General features: G+C 34.5%; 1 protein-coding gene and 2 long non-coding RNA genes across 3 annotated transcripts; 2 read left to right on the forward strand and 1 right to left on the reverse strand.

Moving 5' to 3' along the window:
- Window positions 1–1,350: 1,350 nt before the first annotated feature.
- On the reverse strand, window positions 1,351–4,011 carry LOC119079554. Its single transcript, XR_005088180.1, has 2 exons — window positions 3,630–4,011; window positions 1,351–1,743 (listed from the first exon to the last, which is right to left on the reverse strand). It is a non-coding gene; the product is annotated as an uncharacterized LOC119079554 (long non-coding RNA).
- A 4,661-nt stretch (window positions 4,012–8,672) lies between these two features.
- On the forward strand, window positions 8,673–9,793 carry LOC119079538. Its single transcript, XM_037187526.1, has 4 exons — window positions 8,673–8,912; window positions 8,970–9,080; window positions 9,137–9,374; window positions 9,476–9,793. The coding sequence occupies exons 1-4, from the start codon at window positions 8,796–8,798 to the stop codon at window positions 9,637–9,639; spliced, it is 630 nt and encodes a 209-aa protein (XP_037043421.1). The 5' UTR covers window positions 8,673–8,795; the 3' UTR covers window positions 9,640–9,793.
- A 13,055-nt stretch (window positions 9,794–22,848) lies between these two features.
- LOC119079563 lies at window positions 22,849–23,370 on the forward strand. Its single transcript, XR_005088189.1, has 2 exons — window positions 22,849–23,053; window positions 23,274–23,370. It is a non-coding gene; the product is annotated as an uncharacterized LOC119079563 (long non-coding RNA).
- The last annotated feature ends 197 nt before the right edge of the window (window positions 23,371–23,567 follow it).

The following is a 23,567-nucleotide window of genomic DNA, read 5'->3' on the forward strand; positions in this document are numbered from 1 at the left end:
AGAATATACGCTGAGAATACTCACCTCTATGCATCATTAAAAAGTGCTGTAGACTTTCGAGATTTTTTTCGCGTAAAATTTCCGAAATTCTAGAAAATCAAGAAAACATCACAAAAATGCAAGAAATTTTCTTTAAATTTATGTCGATTTTCTTGGTTTTCTCGAATCTTATCTGTTTCCCGTTTACATCATTGTATCTCGTATGAATTTTTGACGCGTGAAAATATTTTTTGGGGAAAATTTATTTTTGGTAAGTGAAAATCAACCCATTAAAACATTTTCGATATTATCGTTCCTGACGATATTGACCGTGTAGAAATGTCGCCTCTCCGCTCTGGGTCTGTAAGTCATTATGAGTCATTTCGCAAAAACTTCGAACAGTCGGTATTCAAGCTGACGGCGATCCAACCGAGCTATGGCTCAAATGAATCCTCGTTCAATTCTGAAAATATTTTCTCCGGAGTTGTCGTGAAAATCGTTTTTTATCAATAGCTCCAACATGCGAGATGTGAATGATGTCAAATTGTGTACGCTTATGAAGGTCGATGAGCTGAATATTATTGACCAACAAACGCCGATGTTCGACCCATCCAGCCGCCACAACAAGTGAAAAATCTCGAGAAAACCGAAATTTTTGAAGGGCTCTTCAAAAAAGATCTATGGCTCATCTTCTGGCTGGTGTGAAGAAATGCCCAAGGAAATGCCATAAAAAATCGTATGAAGAAAGCAAGGAAGATAGGCCAAAACGGACAAAAGGTACTTAAGAGGAATCTACACATGGCTAAATTGTTGCCTACATTTCGGGACAAAATTATTATTATTTTAATGATAATTTTGGAAAAAGTACAACCATCGTTAGGTGTTAAAATGTGTTAACTTTCAGTAAAAGTTTAAATGTTTGTGGTGATGTAACCCAGTCCGAGGAAACTCAATATTTCACGAAAATTGACACATATTTTGAGTTTTCTCGGAGTTAGGTTACATCACTACAAACATTTTAATTTTTGTTGAAAACAAACACATTTTAACATCATCTCATGGTCGAACTTTTTCGAAAAAGGATGCGACTCCAAAATTATCATCAAAATAATAAATTTTGCCCCGAAATATAGGCAACAATTTAGCAATGTGTAGATTGGTCTTAATTGGCGTCTCTTCAAATTCTCGAGATTTTTCCTATCACTTTAGCGATTAAATTTTTTTAGATTTTACTTTGGCCCAATTTTTGATGCTCACAGTCATTAAGAAAATAAGAACACTTTTGAGGGAAAACATTTCGTTTACATTTATTTTTCAAGAAAAATATTGAATTTTACTTAAATAATTTATTGTCAAGTATTTTTTTAAAAAAACGATAAATAATTATCTCTTTCCATAATATGTAAAAGGCTCCCATCCAGCCAATGGGATTATCACTTTTAATTCATTTGAATGCAATTATGTCGATCACAATATTTATTCATACTTTTTTAGAAGCGCGATCAAATTTATTTATTTAATATGTGATGTAAATTGACGACTTCACGTAGAAAATCGATGTAGAAATCAGAAATTTCGCTTATTCTTCAGCAAGTTGTTGTGGATGCTACGCTTGAAGACTAGCCGAGCATTTTTATGTTGTGTGTGTTTCGGTATTCCAAAATTGAAGTCATCGTTCAACGCATTCAGGCCCTCGTATCGATTCAGTGCGACTGATTGAGGCGGTGTTTCCACAGATACTTTTTCAACATCAGTTTCGAGAATCTGGAATTGAATTGAAAGAGAAATTTAGATGTAATTGTTGCAATTTTACGATGAGCGATTGTCTCTTGTTAATGATGTTTTTACACTAAGACGTACAATGTACAGTGTACAACGTACAATATGGTAAAACATGGAAGACTTAAGTGGGTACAAGGGTACGCTTAAATTGTAGCCTACATTTGTGCGTTTCGAAATTTTTGATCGCTGATAACTTATCGGCAAGGATTCTTTTAGAAATCTTTAAACTTTGATATAAATGTTTTGCTGATAAAACAATAGATATTTACGTCACAAAGACGGAAAAGTTGCAAAGTTGGTTTCGCCTCGAATCAAAAAACCTCACGCGAAAACGCCCGAGTTCATTTTTCGAGGTACGTACAATATTTTACATGCTATGGGTATTCATTGATGAAATGAACGGTTTTCGGTGCAAAGGCATATAAACATTTTTCCATGCGTCGGGCCGAAAACGGGAGTTTTGCAGAAATTTTCTCCTGTTTTAGGTCCTTTACATGAAAAATAATATGCGTATCTGTCTTGGCTGACGTTTTCTTGGGCATTTTCGCGAATAGCCTAACACCGAAATAGACTTAAGCCGCTGGCCTAGGCAGAGACACAAATTACTATCGTTGATCGATGGCAGATAGATGTGTAACATTTTGAGTCGACTCTATCTGCGTCGTTCTTAAAAAAGCCATCATAATCAATAATCAATAATCAATCGAAGGAAAACCGGTGATATGGTGCATGAGAATAACTGCCCTGCACTAACTGGTGCTCATTTTTATGTTTTAAAATGGAAAACTTTATAAGATGACCATCAAAATCACTGTATCTCGAATAGAAGAAAAATTATAGGAATTATAGACATGAAGTTGTGGAATGTAGTTCGATTCCATGAACATAACTTCAAAATTTGGCCATTGTGCCAGGGCCTTTAATTCCCGAAAATTCCTAAAATTCATTTGCTTGTAAAACTTAGCCTGTCTCATACAGCTATTCATCTGTTATCGATAACAACGACAAAAATAATGAAAAACTAATGGCAAGCTCTGTGTAAAACGGTACTTTTTATAAAAATAAAATCTTTAAAACAATTGAAGTACAAGATTTGAAACCAACAGATTAAAAATATTTTGATCGATGGAAGTAATAGACTCGATAATAATATCGGTCATAAGCTTGCCGTCTGTAACAGGTTAAGAAATATCATTCAAAACAAGGCAGCTCTCTAGCAATATCACACCAATTGTTTACAAAATTATGAGGCCAAAAATCGTTCGGTGTCCTCTTGTAAAATTAATTACACTTCTAAAATAATAAAATTTACAGGCGGACACTGTACGATTTTTGGCCTCCTAATTTTGTAGACAATTGGTGTGATATTGCTAGAGATCTGTCTTGTTAAAAACAACTAAAAATCCAGAAGTATCCAACATATCCTCGGAAGTGAACAAGTAACAAAAACGTCTTAAAATCTTAGGAATTTTAGTGAATTTGAAATCAAATGTGCCCTGATATAGTTCACTTTGATAGTCAATTGGAAATAAATCAATTAAAAAAGAACGTTCGTTCAGGGTCTTTGAACAGGATGTACGTACTTATACGTTCTTACCATGAATGACGAAAAGAAATTATGATAAATTAGTGGTCCAACCCCACTCGGAGGTGAAATGTTTACTTTTAATGTTATTATTAGACCTTGTAAAAAATCGGTTGAGGTTTGGCACAATTCGCAAAATATTCAAGGACAAAGTAATTGGAGTGGAATTATATGTATCCATCCATCAAAAAAACAAAAAATCAATTCAACGTTCCCTCTTGTTATGTAAATACATTTTTTTACAGAACATTAATAACATCAAGTCATCAAGAAAATTGCGTACATCTCTTAACAATTCACGCAGTCGATCAAGGTTATCGGCATTTCCTCGGGTTGGTAAATAACGTCCACAGACCACAAAACCACCGTAACTTTGCACACAAATCAACGCAATGCAAATCAAATTTATGTACTTAACACTCATCATCATCATTGTCGAGTTTAACTTGCGATTGAAAAATTTGAATTAATTAGCAAAAAATTCGCAAACAATACTTTTATCTCTAAGATGTCCTTCGGAATCTTAGAATTTATTCAAATTATTTGTATTTTTTCTCTTGTTATTTTAATACTTCTTAGAGTGGTATGTTTGGCAAACTACTTGTGCGTTGAAATATTTTTCGTATTTATACAGACAGGGTAGATAAACGAAATCGTTTCCATCTCTCCCAATTTTTCTTCTATTTTTACAATTCATATTGTTATGCTGTTTAGATTGGAATAATATGAAAGGGGGCGCATGAGCGAAATCTCAGTTATTTTAATAGAATTCTTTATTTTTACCCGAAAAAGAATTGGGGAAATTACCAGCCACTGATTCATACAGATTTGAATCATCTTTTATCAATGAACTTGTAAAACACAAAATTTGTTGTTTCAATATACCCACAAATTTGGCACATCAATTCATTGCCATGATTGTTCAAATATTTGCTCAAGTTGAAAAAGGTAAAATTTTTACTTAGTCTGAAATGTGAATGATGTTATGTCGTAGGTTCAAGTAGTTAACATCATAAATCATTTTTTGTAGCTTATTACTGTACATATCTTTAGAAACTTTATGTTGAGTAGAACTCGTGAGAACCATGTCATGTCAACAGTAATTTTAACTGTTATACCAATACCTGGTAGTATTTTCTTAAGCCGAGCAAACCTCAGACAGCTTGTGTGGAAACTAAGTCATCTATCCACATAAGCTGCGCTGACCTATCCTCATCGTGAGCACGATTCCATGCTGTTGCTAACTGCAACATTCTTATTTCACGATTAAAAAAAACTTTGAATACAGTCAGGGACTGTCAGGTGTCTCGCGCGTGGTAGTGGTGAAACTATATAAGGACATATAAACAGTTTTGATTGTATCAGCTGAAAAACAGCTGAAGCAAGTTCCTGCTGAAAGTTCACTGCCTCTAACCGTACCACAAAAATCGAAAAATAGGATAAAAAACGACGGGAATAGAAATCATCAGACACGGTAGAGTAAAGTAAGCCATTGATAATCGCGTCTTTTACTTGTCAGTCCAAGAGATGTGCAAAATATGTGTTCACAAATTATTGTCATCAACCCATGGGCAACAAGAATACTTTAGAAAGAGAAAGAAACTGAAATTGAAATTAGAATCGCCCGTTCACTTTCGCTTTCAAATGTTAGGTTCAATAAAACCGGGCGCTGCCACTTCTATTTATTTTACTCTGCCATGCATCAGATCTTTGCAACTACTCTTTTGGTTTAATTTGTAACAGAGAAGCAACTTGTGGATATAACGCATATAACAATACTTGGTCTCGCCACAGTCATATATCCCTAGACTGTATTGACATAATATGGAAAACAGAATTCTTGCTCAAAGAAGATATGTGTGATAAGGCGTTCCAAACTCAAGATCTAGATTTTTAATTTCTGAATTTTGGCAACAAGAATAAAATATCAAAACAGAAAAATCTAGACTTTCATTTATTCAACGAAATTCTTGAAGAATCAATTAGAAACCGCAACAACTCCTAATAATAAGGAAATGTCGAATTTCATTTTTCTACCCCTGTATGATGATGTGCTTATTATGACACCAACTCACAAAATTCTAATTTTTCTGTGCGTTTTTGCAACGATTTTATTCATTGAAATTTTGTTTACCAGACTCACCAGACCACATATCCAATACCGAAAACAAAAAGTTTAAATTGTTGCAATTCCAAGAATCCTTCAAATTCCAATTTCATTACGTTGTTTTGTCTTGAAGATAATGAAATCATCTTGAAGCATCATTAACATTGCCAAAGGGTAAAGTTAGGTTTGAAGTTTGAGTTGAAAGGACATGTGGGTTTGCTAACAAAATATCTCCAAAATTTGTATAATAAAAAAATATCTCATTCTCCTCAATATAACAAATTATTAAATTGACTTGCTCAAAGGTTATACCCATATTTATACCCATATTTCTAACGAATGGACCATAGTTCGTCCCACACAATAAAATCGAAACGTATACAATGTTAAAGTAGCAATCCCACCATATGGATAGTAAAATAATACTACAACACACTACACGGTGTATACAATGCTGCTTCTAAAATAGTGACATCATCAGTTGGCGACCAACTATCTGTCGCCAAAGAGTGTGCTATATAGTGATATGAAAGTTGTGTGGAGTAGTTTTATACGAATACAATGGAGTTTAGTCGCAACTGTGACGTATGCAGAGCACAGAAGTAGTTTCCCAAAGTGAAACTGATTGATTTGCCTCCTCTGCCTCGTGCGTTTTACAATGTTTACTCAGCGCAGAATATATATTCAAATTATGTATACATAAATGAAAGATATTCGATAAGTTTTTCTTTATGGCATCTTGTGCATAAAGCGCACAACCACAATTTTATGGCGAGCGTTTCTTTCACATAATAATTTGTAAATGAACGAAATATATATGCGAGACGAGACGTGAGCTTATTGAATAAATTTAGTTTTAGTAGAGATTTTTATGGGCACTTACATTCTTACATACATCTAATTGAGTAGATTGAAGGGATGTGATGTGTTAGGAACTTGGAATAAGAATCTCTGATTAGTTGGTCGACATTTCAGCTAATTTATTCAAATTTAAATATTTACTTTCAGTTGGCAATAAGATGTGTCCCACCACATTATCACATAGTAGGCACCACATTATCCATAAAATTTAAACCGGAAAATTTGTTACAAAATAAAATGTTTGCTTAATATCAGACAATTATTCGTTGAAGTGTAGAAACTTGACTACAACATGAAATGAAGTCATGTAGTTTCTATCTCCTCATTTCATTTTTTCCTTCTTTTGAAATTGGAACAGAAAATAATAATTCGATATTTACTTCTGTTATTTACTCTCAAAACATGCCTTTTTGTAATACTATGTGATTTTAAAAGCTTTCTTCACCGAAACGAGAAAAAAGCTTCTGAAAGTTGTTTTTATTGCTCGTTGACCCGTTTAGGTAAAAGTGCTTCATGGCTGTGAAATTTAGTCTTAACTGGTTTCTAAAATCCAGATACTATCTTGATATAAAGCTCCATATATTGCACCAGATGCAATTGTGAGCGTAGATCTCACGATTCCGATTTTAGAAGCCTTCCCAACTCATCCACAAGACGCTTTATAACTAAAGGGGCAGATAGGTTCCAATGTAAAGCCTACGAACTCGTTGTTTATGATGATGTTCAAAGCACCTAGCAGGGTAATATAGGTTTTACCACGTCAAATAGAGTAGTTTTTTGATACCAATGATGCCATTAGTAGCGTTAATGGTAATTTTGCAATTCCATTATGAAAAAAGGTATGGAAATATTCGAATGCTTCGATTAAAGTGCGATTTTCTGAAGGAACTACGGTATCGGGGAATATGGCACACGTTGCCAAAAGAACGCACTTTTAAACAACGTAAAAGGTGAACTCGCACACGCAAGTTTATTGCTGCAAATGCTTTTTAGCCATGTCACCGACTTAATGACACCTTTTACAAAATTTTGATATCGAAAAATCGGGAGCGAGGTCAACTTTTAGGTAGTTAAAAAATGCGTTGTTTTAGCACCGTGTGTCAAGCCAGACGTTCCTGAGGTCAAATGAAAAAGAATGGCAAAAAAGTTTTCCTTCCTACCGCTACCACCTGTAGAATTCTAGGATCGTGACCATTGTGAGGACTTTTGACTGTCTTTTTGGGTTCCCTTTTCCCTTCTGGACTTTTGGCTTCATTTAAGTGGTAGTAGGTTCGTAGGGATGGGAGACGTTCAAAATTATCGATAATATCAATCGAAAGAAATTATCGATAATTGATTAATCATATCGTTATCGATAATTTAATAATTATCGATAATTATGAAAATATCGAAATTCGATAATTACCAAAATATTGATATTTTGATATTTATCTGAAAATGTATGATAATATACCGATATATCGATAAATATCAGATTTTCGGACCGAAATATCGATATATCGAATTATCGATATCTTGATAATTATCAAAATATCAATAATTATCGATTATCGATATTTTTTTGATAATTTTCGATAAAAAAAGTCGATAATTATCGATAATCATTATCATTATCACCCATGCCTATATGTTGGTTACTAAAATTCTATCACTCCACATGGTCCAGCCAGATTTTTCATATTGTTTTGGCTTCCCTTCTAGATTTTTGGGATTAGCTAAGGTGATGAGTTATGTAAATTTAAATAATAAAAAAATAAATAACAGCAAAAAACGTCTATGGCAAAAGCTAGAGCTGTTCTAGGAATGCGGTTATATTACAGGACATTGTGTGATGGGAACGTAGCGAACGTTTTTAATGGACAACAATTATATTATCTTTAAAGTGGAGCTGGGCGGAACATATTGCAAGAAGGACGGACGAACGTTGGACCAAAAAGATCATGAACCTGAGACCACCTAAAACACGACTTAGAGGTAGACCACCAGAGAGATGGAATAATGGTATAAAGAGAATTGCAAGCACAAATTGGCAACAAAAGGCAACGGATCGTTCGGAGTGGAAGAGAATTGGAGAGGCCTACGTCCAGCAGTGGATAGAAACAGGCTGAAAAAGAAGAAGAAGAATTATATGGCTTCATCTTTTGATTGAAAGCGATAGCGTGAAAAGAGCTGGCCTTTAAATATTTGAGTCTTCAAGTCTGCATTACCTCTTCTTAATTCCAAAACAAATGCAATTCTAGAGTACCGATAAATGAAGTTATATAGAGCAGTGTTAGTCTATTCAACTTCTTCCCTTTTTTGGTACGTATATACACAGGGTTACGAAATGTTAGTGATGATAATCAATGTGTGTGTGTAGAATGGTAGTGAAACGAAAGATAAATGTCATTATTCATCTGTCAAAACAATTCAGAGTTCTTTTAAGTGGAGTCATTAGTCTTAAAGAGAAACAAATTTTGTTTCAAAAACGATCTGTAAATAATGCAATCATCAAACGATCAACCCGGCAAACAGTATTCGAATCAAAATGCAACTTCATATGCAGGACATCCAGGCTATAACCAGAAAACTGGCATATATTCGTATGGAAGTGGACAGGTATGCGTCTAAACGTTCAGTCAATACAAGAACTTAATGTTGCTTCGTTGTGAATAGGATTATCAATTAAGAACAACTGCTACGAGCACAAGTGCATATACAAAACAATCAAGCTACACAATAGATAGCTGTACTATGAGCACCAATGGAGAGAGTTTTGCCACTCAGGTAAAGTGCAACACAAGTCTCCATGTTAATTGTCTAATCTTTTGTTGTCCACATAGTACGCCACCGATCCAAACGTTACATCAACCGCCAATAGTTATTTCAATTTACCTTACGGTACGGCTACATTCCTTGAAAATGGTCACGATAATCCATCAACTGGAAGCATGTCGCACAATTTGTCGTACGCAAATCCGATTGGTCTCCATCCTATGATTTCGGACAATAAAAATTCAACGACCTACATGCAGAGCAATAGCCAAATCAGTACCACCACCACACGTAGTGCAGAAACAAGTAAGGGCATGGAGCGTAGAAATTACTTTAGTTGAACTTTAGTCTTGTGCACTTGATTTTATCGCTGAACAGTCTGTCATTAGATAAATTTTGACTTCCAGGAGATATGCCACATGCATCGTACGATTCATGTGTACCTCAACAGTCAACTGCTGATAACAATACCACCGAATCTACCGCTCGAGTATCTAACATTGACCATATGTCTGGACTTAGCGTAACAATTTCCGATTTGACAATTTCTGCAGCCCAACGACAACAGTGATTGAATCCTACTGACTCACTGATTTGACTGACACCCAGTACATCGGACGGGTCTCTAATGGATCTGTCGACAATCTCTACAGATCTTGCATAACATTGTAACTTTCCTCGTTCTTTTTTTTAAATAAACGTGTCGGATTAAGAAATCAAGCTGGTAGTGGTATTGATATTGAAATTATTGGAACGGTACTGATAGATTTACCGAAGCTATACCGTTAGAATGTGGTCACTTCAACATGCTAAACATATAAACTTGAGCGATAAAATTTCCACTTCATCACTCCAGACAACATTTGTTAATATAGGTCGATTTTACCTTGACCATAATCTTATTTGAGTCACAGGTGTTCTTATTTCGAATAAAAAGTGGAAAATTTTTTAATCCACAACTTTTATCTACGACGAATCAGTCATCAACAATAAGCGGATATCGTTCACATACGGCTAATCGTCTGTTATCTACAAGATTTTGTATCAAACACTTGGCAATACTTTGAACGTCTGAAGCAACTGATCCGATAGATAAAATGTATATGGCTTGTCGTTTGTAAAACGTTAAGAAGATGAATAAAGGAATTGACTGGAATATAGTTATTTATGCAAGACGTTGCGAAATGGGGTTGCGTTGTCACTAGGCGTGAAGTTATCAAACGTCCGAAGCGACAAAACTAGTAACAAAAAGTGTAGCCACCAGTGAAACAGTAAAAAGAATATCGTAAAAAAGACGTCACCCAAGTCATGCATAATACTCCTGAATTAAACCCAAGAAGTAGGCACATCGATTATGGCCGAATCAGCGGTTAAATTAGTGTATTTTTTGAAGGTCGATGGTTACGGAAACGATGCAAGAACGAATAACCTTTGGCAACCTTTAGCTGTGTGTAGGTCAATAAACACACGAAAGCATGAAAAAGTTCACTTTTCACAGCTCAGTTGCAGAAATTACATTTTTAGCGACTCTCGCTAACCAATACTACGAATCTATTTATAGCGGCTTACCAGCTTAATATTATTTCATCGTCCTGCGAATGTTTCACGAAAAAGAAGTAAAAATTTGACGGTGGAGCGCAGGTATAATTTTATCATTTTTCCATATAAAAAAGTCGTTGATAGCGAAAGAGGGCTGACTATATATCGATGTTGGCACAAATAAAATAGACTGAAACAGCAGTACATTGGCATTTATTTCAAAATTCAAATTAGTGTAGATAAATAATATTGAGTTTATTCAAGTACAATAGCATAATGAACTTAACCTGTGAACAAGAACAGCTAGCTATATATAGCCAGCTAATCCAAGCAATTAAAGTGTAAATTAAAATCGCTGTAATGAGGACTCAATTAACGACTTAACAATTCATACCATTTCGTTGTTCATAATGTCTCGTTGTTCATTTAGAAAGCACCAGACGAAAATTTTGAATTGAATTGAATTTTCAGCTTTATCGACGGAAAAAACTTCAAATTTTTAATCGTAAAATTGTTATTGAACTTTATTGGCGATAGATTCGTTGAATTTCTTGTATTGCAGTAAGTAGGAGAAGTTGAATCTCACTTTCTAAAACAAAGCGATGAGACCACTACTCCACTTACTTCACATACTCAAAGGTTACGTTCAATAAAACACTGTCACACTGTGTCGCTGCATTGCTAATATTTTCTATGATAAAATTTTTGTTATCGTTCTTTCGTGTACACACAAATATTGCGGTTGCTTGTAATTTGCACAAAAAGTGGGTATTATTAGATCTGACATTTCGGACGAAGCAAATAAAAATTTTGTCAACGACCAATATACCCACCTGTTGGACAAACTTTAAAATCAATTGAAACTGAAGCACATAGCTTAACCCAGTATATTTAACGTGAAAACTAAATTCAGCTAACAAAGACCGAACAGAAAATGGTTTCCCCCAAAAAATAATGTCGATTTTAACACGTTAAATTTTCAATAATTAATGATAAATGAGTATAATAAGTTCACTGGTTTTATATAGGACCGATAAGACGCTCCCAGAAAAACTGACAATCAACTGATTAGAAATTGTGATATCTCATTGCGCATACACACTATGAAAAACGTATATAATAAACCACACTAAAATGGTGTGTATCACCTAGCTAAGGCTTACGTTTGCTTAAAAAAAAATAATTTTATCGAAAAGTTATATCAGAGCACTGTGAAATATTATGACACATTTTGATTGAACCTGGACGGTTTTTTTTTTGTCGTTGTATGTATGTTGGAGTTGATAACCGTACATTTTGCTTACAGCACTTGAGTTCACTTATCTTTTAAGTTTCTTTCGTAAAGAAACTTAAGATAAAGGTAAAAATGTAACAGTTCGACCGTAGTCATTCCTCCAATATTACAATATTTTTAACATTTTTTTTTATTATTAAATATGATCGGATCCCGGATTACAATGGAATAAATATATTATTTCAAAACGAAAAGGGCACAGACTGTCGTTACAATTTGACTTAGCTCACACTTTTCGATTAATCAACTCACAATTTTTGTGTGATGTCTTCAAGGCATCGTCGGTGTGTCAGTTTTAAACATTCGAATAGATAACAGAGATGTTGACTTATAACCGAAATCGCTTTGTTCCTCTAAGATAACGTTTTTTTAAAACATTTTTGATGATTGTTTTTGATTTAATTCTAGCCATGTGATCGTCTTTCATATACTTTTACAATTGAAACAACGTCACGATATATGGTAACTTCTGATGTAACGTTTGAAAGCAGTCAATAAGATTGAGAAAACCATTCGTAATTCAAAATTTTGATTTCTTTTTCTATAAACTCTTGAAATTAAAGGTATCACCGCGTTTTGGAAACCTTATATAAACTGTTAGTAATGTGTTAGTGACAACGACGACAAGAATAAGCGATAAGCTCCTGGCTAGCATTTTCTTATACAGCGAAATTTATGATAAAACTAATGAAGTAATAGATTTTGTTTTGAACACTAGGAGATAATTTGCAAAAACGAACTATCAGATTTAATGATTTTGTCTTTGTTCTAAACGTATACTTTGAGGAATCTCTTACCAACTCAATAAACCTTGAAATTATTTAAACACCAACAAAAAAGTATCGCCTTGGGTCTTCCTAATAATATTTTTTTATTGTCGGTTTTACTCTACAATTGGAAATCATAATTATCAACTTATGAAAATCGCAAGTACAGTAATGTGAGTTACTGTTCTTGTAGCATAGTAGTTATTTATGACATCCAGTGCAAAGTACTTTGTTAGGCTCTATTAAGGCGCTTTTAGCATAATTAGGTACTTTTCACTGAGATTCATACGACGTTTTATGCCACAGAGGCATCAGGCATCTAAAGTTTGCAAATTTTGCATATTATGATGCTGAGTGGCATGAGTGATGTAATGAACACAGTTCTGGATTTCGAATCGTTTACTTCATCTCGAAACGAGATACCGTTTTACAGTTCCAGCAGAATAAATATCTACTACGCACTAGTGCGTAAAAGTGACATTTTTAACAATGACGATCCTACTCCATTTCATAAAATCTTGTTCCTAACTTGTGCCAGAACTGCAATTTTTCGGCCTCGCCTCGGGTTGACAATTTTCACATCTGTTGCGCGAAATGTTGATTAAGGCACATCTCACGATAATAGTTATTCTTCACGTTTATAAAAATGAGGATTCCAATGTTGTAGTGCTGTAAAGTCTTGTTTTCAACTTGTACTTCAACTGGAATTTTGCGCATATGATGTGTTGCCAACCTTGGCTTCGCCTCTAGGTTGTCATTTTTTACATTTTTTGCTAAAAATTTCAATTAAAAAAATTAAGAAAAAAGCTATTTTAACGGCGTGTTATTTAAAAACAACCCTTTACATGCTTTTGTTTTACCTAGGGTCGGAAGTGGCTTATTACACACCTAGGGAAAACAAGATAATTGGTTTAAGTTTATTTAATAGTATTTTACATAACGATGTACAAAAAGATGAAAAGTAGAGTTTTCGTGTGAATTTTGTTGATCCGAGGCGAAGCCGAGGTCAATAAACACACGAAAACGAGACTTTTCATTTTTATCCCGAGTTATGTAATGGATTTTACATGCTGAGGGCGTCGAAAGATGTGCTTAAAACATGAAAAGTACGGTTTTCGACGCATGTAGCATGTAATAAATATTATGCACGTATGAAAAAGCGGTCGAGGCTTGCCGAGACGGCTTGTCATACGTGCATATTCTTTTTTATCGCATAAGCGAAAACGAGACAACAAGATATGCGAATGACACTTTGACAATTTACAGAAGTATAATGTTTGTTTATATATCCTAGGTGAATAATTTTTTCGGGGAATCACACCGCGTATGCGATAAAATCCATTACATACATTGGGATAAAAATGAAAAATCTCGTTTTAGTGTATTTATTGACCTCGGCTTCGCTTTGGATCAAAGAAATTCACACGAAAACTCTACTTTTAAACTTTATAACTTTTGTTATTTAAATAACTATTTATGACACCGTGTGATGATGAATTCTTTTTGGCCAGTAAAGTTACAGAATCTTTTACTTCTTTTGTAATATGATACATTCTTGTTAGTCTTCGAATTTAAGCTTTTAGCTTCGCAACGACACCAAAAATGCATCTTATGTAAGATGAACTGTTGTTGATAGAGTTTTTATTGACTTACTCGTAAATCTAGTGCCATAGAAAACGATATTAATAGTTACAACAATAGTCATCTCAATTTTTCATTAATTTACTTATTTATTTTAACGTTGGATACTCAGCGCATCCAATTTAAATGCAATTTCTTATAATCTTTGGAAATTAATTCGATTATTAAAGTATGATGTGTGAACTATCATCGGCAGAATTTGATCACAAATCCAATTTGAAACGCTCACTTTGGACCATGTGACCATGTAGTGTTCAAAGATTGGGTTATCTATTTTTCAAACCGTGTGAGGTTCCACATTATTGTACGTTCAATGGAGACAAATAAAAATTTATTTTTGTGAAATATTTGAAAATTCACTTTCAATTCGAATTGATACGGTCAACTTTCGAAAAATCCTTATCTTATTTGCTGTATCGTTAAAATTAATTCCCTTATGGATGGTGTACGTCTATAAATTGACAAAATTCCATTGAAATGAAAAACTTTAAAATAAAAAAAAATAATTTTACGAATTACATGATTCTCTGCTATTAATGTGATATCGATAACAGGGAAAAGGTGTTTATTCACTTGATAATACTTCTGTAAACAAGTTGATTTTTCGATAATACTCACAGCCTAAGATTATATATGCGAATCGATATGTAATGTCGAACCTTTTATAAGGAAAAATACAGTCCGTTCTTGGCATCAATAAATAAAATTTCATTCGTCAGGTGGGAAAATTCTTTTACAATTTTTTTTGCACTGAAAGGTGCAATGAAAGATGATACCTCAATTGAAGAAGATGAATACGTCAATTGAATTGTAACACTTAGTGATCATAGAGCCTCCCAATGACGAGTTTGAATATTTGATTTTCTCTTAAGGATATAGAGAGTTCGCTATGCTGCAACATTTGAAAGTGTTGGGTTTTTATGCTCCTGATTTGAGGAAATATTTTTTAATTTTCTTGCTACACTCAGTAATTGCAATGACTAAAAAGTCATTCAACTCCGATGAACTTGTAGGAACAGAAAAAAACCACGAGGTAAAGAGGAATCCTGAATTTGTTAAATTAATAAGGTTCACTCATCAGAAGCCAATATGGACAAATTTCCGACAAATTCAAGACTCCATTTTCCCTCGAGTTCAAATACTATTTGTAAACTTCTCGTCTAACATCTGAAAATCAATTTCCTTCCTAGCATATCTGACTCGAATGAGCTGAAAGAGATTTTACAGATGAGATCATGAGGAGTTAAAGGAGAAGAAGAAAAAGAAAAAAGTAATAAAATTAGATCGACGTTCCAATACTTTCGAGTGAACATCGCAATTTCGATTGATCGTCTGTTCGCAGCTTAAAACATTTGAACTGAAATACGTGTGATTGTTTAACATAATAAGAAGGGCTTGTACATCATAACATACAATAAAAATAAATCGATGACTACCACTTGATAAGCATTATACGTTTACACCTTAAAACACACTTCCAGTAACTGAACTGTTCATGTTGTTTAACGATAGTGTGTTGAACCAACTGTGTTCGTTCAATCGCTTTAATCTCTGAAAAAATATTTACAAATTTTGGGATGAATGACCAATGTTCAACTAGGTTAGAGTTCCTTTAACATATCTGAAAATACCCACCCCGGTTTTAGGTACCATGACGCAATTACATTGCACAATTCCGTTAGCCTCGCCGTTAGGCCAGCACAAGTGATCATACTTTTTGTTATCATTACTGTTATGTGTCGAAATTGTATAAAACAAAATATAGAAAATTGATATTTTACTGTACTCAGCACCTCAGTCTTGTGCCAATTCTATGTTATCTTATACTGAAGTTTATCTATCGATTGTTACCTCATCATAAAATTTTCAAATTTTTATCAGTCTGATTAACACTTTATGTAGAAGAATCTTTTTTTTGTTTTTCGACTTTGGTAAATACTTTAAAATTCATCTACATTTTTGGAATTAGGCAAAAATTTAGATTTTTTCATCATATCCACCTAAGTTTTTATTTCAAAAATTTTTACAAATCCATTTCACAAGTATTGTTGGCCAGTCTGCTATTTTTCAATTTGGGAAATTAACCTTTAAGAGAGGAGGCAAGCATTTCAGTAGTTTTTCTGTCGAATCTATTACCTCATTTGATCTTAGTATTTCCAAAAGATTGGTTTCAAATCTTTTACTTCTCCAATGAAAGATATTAGACCAATGAGATTAATCTTGAAATTTATCCAACAATTCACAATTGCGGACCAATAAGGAAGGAAATTTTTTTTTCGTCAGTGCTTTGATATTGTAAATAATCAATGAAAAATAAGAAAATCTTTTTTATCAGTGTGAGTGAGGTATTCCAAGGGTTGCTAGGAATCTCGCGCCGCGTTATTCACAATAATTCACTTTTTGACACATTTTGTATAAGGAAGATGTCACTTTGTGAATTATTGTGAATGACGCGGCGCGAGATTCCTTAACACCATTCCAAGGTTGGTTGCTAACTTTTGTGATGATAGATGATTCCTCTGGCACTTCCTAACTTCCATCGGATTTTTCGATGGATTTGAGCTGTTGTCGACATGAGATGCTTACAAAACTAGTGACCCTTACCCCTAAACTTCCAAAAGAACTGATAGCCACCAACAAACCCTAGAGGGTGAAAGTGTGACGCAAGTCCCTGTTTTTACTTACAAAATAACTGACATCGCTGATGGTGACGCATAAGAAAGAAAATTTTATAAAAAAAATTGCGTCACAAGTGGTAGATGTTGAGTACTGTTAAGAAAATTGTTAAAAAAGGGAAAAATATGTACTAAAAGAATAGAATTCTATGGGAAGAAAGCCGAATCATCTGCCACTATGTGAGGCAATTTTTTTTGTACAATTTTCTTTCTTAAATTTTTTGGGTCAATTTTTTGTTGATAAAACTTTTGCGTTTAAGCTCAGAATGAGTCACCCTCAGCGATATCAGTTATTTTGTAAGTAGAAACAAGGACTTGCGGCTCACTTTTACCCTTTAGGGTTTTTGCAGAGGAAAAGAAACAGAGTGAAACAACAATGCGCTAAACGTTTGCCTTACTCACTAACACCATCAAATATTACGTAGACCATGTACGCATCACAACATTTACGTATTTTTGTTTGAAATTACATCTATCTCCCTAATTAACTATTAGCTACAGGCCAGGTCGACCTGGTTCCAGATATTAAGTTTGAGGAAGAATATTGGATGTAGCTGGGTACGAAGTTTCAAGGTATTAAATTATCTATCTGTGGTGATTTACTCAGAGTTACTTTGGGAAAATGTATCCACATGTGGTAATTTGTTGAGCGCATGAACTATTCCATCTTTAGGGGTAAAAGTTGACGGAACTCCTGGACGATTAAATACCTGTGGCAGCTGATCCTAACTTTAAAACGACGACAGAGTTAAGTTAACCAGGCAGGAGCGATGATTTGACTAGGAACCTGAATAATCTAGTAGCCCTATATTTTTTGCGAATAAAATTTTTCAATTTATGTCAGTGTTCATTTGAGTTCATTTTCACACAGTGTATTAGGTCCCTTATTTGACATTTCGAAAATGAACCGCTACTGCCTGGTTTATTTTACTCTGCCGTGTTAAAACAAAATCACCTTCTACATCTAATGTCTAGCTTTCAAGCTCCTATTATAATTAGAACGTGGTTTCAAAGATGTGTAGCAAAAGTTGGACGTAATTATTCCAGATAGAGAAATTTGTCAATCATAGAAAGTAATGTTACCTTTTGAAGGCCCCTCATCCGCAATTATTTTCCAAAGCTTTCGCTCATTTATAACTCGTTAAAGAGGCTTCTTCAGTATTGAAAAAAAAGATCTAAAAAAATTTACTAGATTTCCTGTGATTTTCTAGTGATTCTTTGAAGTGAGTACCACCTCGGTTGCTTTTAACCGAAGTTATTAGTCTCGACCTCTAAGCTGTATGTTTCGTGTTAAAACATCACTTATGATGAGTCTCTGTCTCAATTTTTCAAAGATTTTGATCCATTGGACCAATGGCATTGGTGCATGTTTTGGAAGACAATATGCTGCGCCTATATTTACCATCGAAATGTTGTATACTTGCAATGGTCGCATGGATATCTTCACGAATATCATCTTGTCTGTGTTTTTTGATGTTGTTTTTAATCTAGTTCATTAGAACTACCCCTTCAATTAAATCAATCAATCTAACGTTTAAATTTGCAGTCCAGTAGCTACTGAAATGGTTGATAATTGCTTTATGTAACGAAACGAAATTAATACGTTCATAATGTATCGATTGCTGGTGCCATTTCCATTTGGGTCTGGTTATTCCGGTGAGAGGTGTCATAAAGTAGCTCGTTTGAAGAGTTTCAGTGTAGTAAAGCGCTAGTAAGAATAGTAATTGAAGGAAAGGTGGACGACGAACAATTCATGGAAATTCAAGCATTTCTAAGCATCGTGAATCTATTCACTCAAGAAGCGATTCTCATCGATGAGTTGAACAAATGCTTCAACTTCGATCACAATGTTTTCTTGGTGCACAAGTCTGCAGATATTGATCGCTTTGTGAGACCTGGAAGTCAACCGAAAAGTTTATTCATTTTCGAGAGTGTCCCAGATTTGGGAGGTCTGCAGGAGATGCAATGTAAGAATAATTTATTTATCGTCGTTCCGGAGAGCTCATCATTTGACAAGAACTTGAACGTACTGAAAAAAATCAGGAATGTTTATCGGCTCATCACAAATATGAAGATTGGGATATTCTTTCAAGTTTCTACTTCAATGTACGACATACGAAGACATTTCATATGGTTCAGACAGCAGTTTGTCATGAATGTATTTGCGGCCACTTACACACATACTGGACGCTCCTATAATATTTTTACCTATCATTCGTTCAAATCGTCAATAATTAATGTGACCAGTAGAAAAACGTGTGAGGAAGTATTTCCGAGCTTAGACTCAAACTGTCATCAACACGAATTCCGAGCTACTAAGTTCTCATCACATCTGAATCAACAGTTCTGGCTTGCAGCGTTGCGAATATTGAATGCAACATTCACTATAGAAGATGTCCACTATAAAAATACTCAAGAGTTTGTGGATAATGGGATTGACATTGTAGCTACACTCGCTATCTACCTTAATTCATCTAAGTTTCGTTTGTACCCACTTTTGTTGCTGGACGACAAGATTATTGTTCCAGAAGCTGAACCATATACCAGCTTCTACGCATACGTTCTTACGCTAACGTCGAACGAATTTTTCGCTTTTTGTGCAGGAACACTCGTTGCAATGGCTTTGACGTTAAGCGTATGTCGTTACAACAAACAGAAGAAAATCTTATTCTCTCAAAGTTTTATGGATGTTCTGAACCTCCTGGCAAACGATAACAGTTACATAAATTATCGACTCCTTTCTCGTGCTGAAGCGTTTCTAATTGGTCCACTCACATTCGTAGGCCTTATTGTTGTTAATGTCTACCTATCCGATTTGCAAAGCTACGTGACGAAACCGGTTTTGAAACCGCAGATTAAAACTGTTGCTGACATTTACAATTCATCGTTAATTATTTCAACTCCACTACCAGTGGTCGACGAATTACTTGCGACAGTAATTTATCAATCGGCTCACAAAGATTGGGAACGCAAAATTACCGTGAGTGAAAAATAGTACATTTTCTACCTTGGTGTATATTTCGAGAATAACTTCGTATGTACAATTGTATATAACGAGCGCCAGCGAGTGTATATACAATTGTACATAAGAAGTGATTCGAGAAATATACACCAAGGTAGAACAATGTTTTATCTCCTGCAAGCTGATATTTCATACATTAGCGAAATAACCACAAAAATTTGGATTTAAATTTAATTAATTAAGCATGTTGTTTTAAAACGCATTCACAACAAAAAAAAAACATCATCCTTTATTTACTTACTCACACACATATACTATCCACCTCAACATTTCGTTCAAATCACATCATTCCGACTACTCTGATTATTTGATCGAGAAGTGACTAACGAACCACTACCGACACCAATTGCACCGTGTTATGTGATTTGTTGGCGTAGTGGTCAGCATGTTTGGTTGATATGCTGCTGGTCCCGTGTTCGCTTCCGCCGTTCGGCGATTTTTTTTTTTTTCAAATATATAGATGGAAAGTAAATTTACCCTAGGTGGGTTATGTGTGAATTATCCAATCGTATAGGCTGTGGTTATGTATGTGTTTGTGTTTATATGCAGAAACGCGTAATGTATGAAATATCAGCTTGCAGGAGATAAATTGAGTTTCTCGAATTCAACACTTCGATGTCATATGTAGCGGGTAACCGTTATATTGATATAATCTCGAGAGTTCAACGTCGGTTGAACATACGTGGCTTTTACGATACCGGCATAACAGTGTTGAAGACAGGTTCTGCGTTTCCAGTTTCACCTAAGCTTCTGTTCGTTGATAAAGTGAACGAAATAACCCACTGGGTACACAGCTCCGGACTGCTTCATCGGTGGGTAGAGGAAATGCATGCTAGTGTGGAAAAGGATGTGTTAGCTAAAAACGTTAATAAATTAGAAATTCAACAGACAGCCAACGAATTCAAATTTCCGATGTTCATTGTTTATGGGTGGATAGGCAGTGCAATTGTATGTATCATAGAAATTGTCTGGTTTAAAGTAAAGACGCATGTCATGAAAAGAAAAATTGAACGTAGAAAATGGTTGGTTAAATTGACGAAAAGTAATCCTGCGGAGACTCCTATTTGCGACTCTTTCTGAGACTTAGAATGTAAAATTGTTTGATTGTTTGTGATAGTATTGGGGATTCGGTCTTTATTAAAAATGAGAATTATTTTCAATTTGCACAGAAATTTTTGACTGCCTTGAGTGGCGCACCATGTGTTGTACGTTGTTTACAATAAATAAGAGCAAAACTAGAAAATTTCTGGGTTTTCCTAATATTTCGTGTAATTTTGATAAGTGACAAATATACTCGTTCCGTTTTGGGCGACATATGGTCCTCCGCCTAGTTCGTATCTCCGCACTCAAGCTTAAAACGAAACGTTGCAAAATGCAAGACCACTAATGGATGTCAATACAGGCAAAAGCTGAATTGACGCCAAACTCAATTTTACCCCTCAAGCACGACGTGATTATACCTACCAATCTAAATGGAGCAACGAAAACAAATGCAAAGCAATTTGGTAAGTAACGTGTCACATACGGCTATTCATCTGTTATCGATTTCGACGACAAAAATAATGACAAGCTCTGGTTAATATGGTCCCTTATATAGAAAAGTGCATGGTAAAATAATTGAAGTACAAGATTTGAAATCAACCGATTAAAAATACTTTGATTGATGGAAGTAATAGACCGGATAATAATATTGGTCATATGCTTGCCGTCTGTAACAAGTTAAATGATCAGGTTTAACTTGATCGAAAAACTTCAACATAAATAACATCCGGATGATTTCAAACTTTGGACTGTGAAACAAACCATACTGCGAGAAAGTTGAACATAATAAGATCGAACGTCGATGACGCTGATGATCAAACGAAGCGAAGCCGCACAATTCACAATAACACAATGAAATTCTCAGAAAAATTTGACAGTGAGACATTTGAAATGTTAGAGACTGTATTTGGCAGCTGTCACTCGAATCACTTTTGCTTGAAGTCCGTTGATTCGAGTGATAAATGTCACTAGGTGTGTAGATTGACACATCCTGTGCTTCCAAATTTTTATTTTGACATGTGAGATTATAACCCTTGCCTTTAACGAACATAAACGTCCTAGGTATATTTTAAAAACGCATTCTAACTCACTCATTGTCATATTATTTTGACTAAAATAATGCGTTCAAGCTAAATCGACCGATTTTGAAGAATCGACCATACCTGGTTTGAACATTCGTTGCTTGCCTTCGGCTCAGGGTATAAACTTCCCATTGGCCAAAATTAAAATTTGGAAGCATGCTGAGAGCGTCGAAAGTAGTAAAATAACTATATTTAAACTTGATTGTTATTAACTGGATAAGTGGTTTTTGTGATTTTTTAGTTTATTTTGCTTAGCTTTCGACAACTAGGTTGTTGCCATCTTCATTTGAACTCGAATAAAAATAGGTAAAACTGTTCATTTCCGTTCACTTGTAGCTAACATAAAGTGGCACAGACATTTTATTAAGTAACGTAACTTCAATCACGTATCTGTCTTGCATGGTTGATGCAGAAACCAGAACAGAAACATAGAAAAGTGCATTTGCAAATTTAGAATTTTAAGCCGAAAATTTGAGATTGCTCACTGTTTTCACGAGTTTAGAAATTATGTCTTTTCTGTGTTTCCTATCAAGTGATCCAGTTGTCTAATGAATAATAGGCATATCCAAATCCAAACACAAAATTTTTCAAATGAAAGAAATTTACAAAAACGCGCGCTATATTTTACTAATCAAACATTCTAGTAAGCGAGCCATCGACATGATGGCGCTGTAGACAGCAAGTCTATTAATCTGTTTTTGATACACAAAGTGAAACGTTCTCAGTCGCACCCCAACAAATCAATAAAAATGTCTCTATTCGGCTCGCTCTGACACACAACCACCATCTTGGATCTTGATTTAAACATCTTCAACATTGGACTGCCAGAGAAACCACACAAAGATGGCCAAAAATGTACTGATGCTATTGAAAAGTGTGTTGTTTTAAAACAATTATTACCAAAAAAAAATGACAGCAAATTTGGTAGATTCATTGAAATAAGTTAAAAGTGTGATAAGGCCGTCAATTGTGTTATTTCATGTGTGACCATCTAGACAAAGTGCAACGAAAATTAAACCTCTAAAATTTCGGGTCCTACAAAGTTCAATAATTTTTCGGTTCACTTGATACCATTCCATCATCAAGTTTTTTTTTATCTTTCTTCTTTTGTTGAACAGAAGTTATAATGTTTGTTTGCTCATAGCACCGCATAATTTACGTGTTTTTTGTGTTTCGGATGAAATGTTTAACGAAAAGAAATGAAAACATTTTCGGTTTTTGTGGCAAACGGATAAATCTACATAAATAAATCGAAATTGTGTGAAATGAACAACGGACTCGGTCTTGTTGATTCCGTAATTCCATTTTAATGGAAGAGATACGAATCGTTCAAATGGTAAAAATGATTTGATGAGATATTTGATATGTACATGCCTAATTGTCAGTGTTTATAAATCGATCGGCCTCAAAGTGTTTATAAATCGATCGGCCTCAAAGT

This window comes from Bradysia coprophila, unplaced genomic scaffold (genome assembly GCF_014529535.1).
Source record: "Bradysia coprophila strain Holo2 unplaced genomic scaffold, BU_Bcop_v1 contig_324, whole genome shotgun sequence".
NCBI classification, from domain to species: domain Eukaryota; kingdom Metazoa; phylum Arthropoda; class Insecta; order Diptera; family Sciaridae; genus Bradysia; species Bradysia coprophila.

Coding starts and splice junctions, on each gene's coding strand:
- LOC119079538 (XM_037187526.1), top strand. CDS start 8,796: ATGCAATCATCAAACGATCAACCCGGCAAACAGTATTCGAATCAAAAT. Junction 9,081..9,136: donor GAGAGAGTTTTGCCACTCAG/GTAAAGTGCAAC, acceptor TTGTCCACATAG/TACGCCACCGATCCAAACGT. Junction 9,375..9,475: donor CACACGTAGTGCAGAAACAA/GTAAGGGCATGG, acceptor TTTGACTTCCAG/GAGATATGCCACATGCATCG.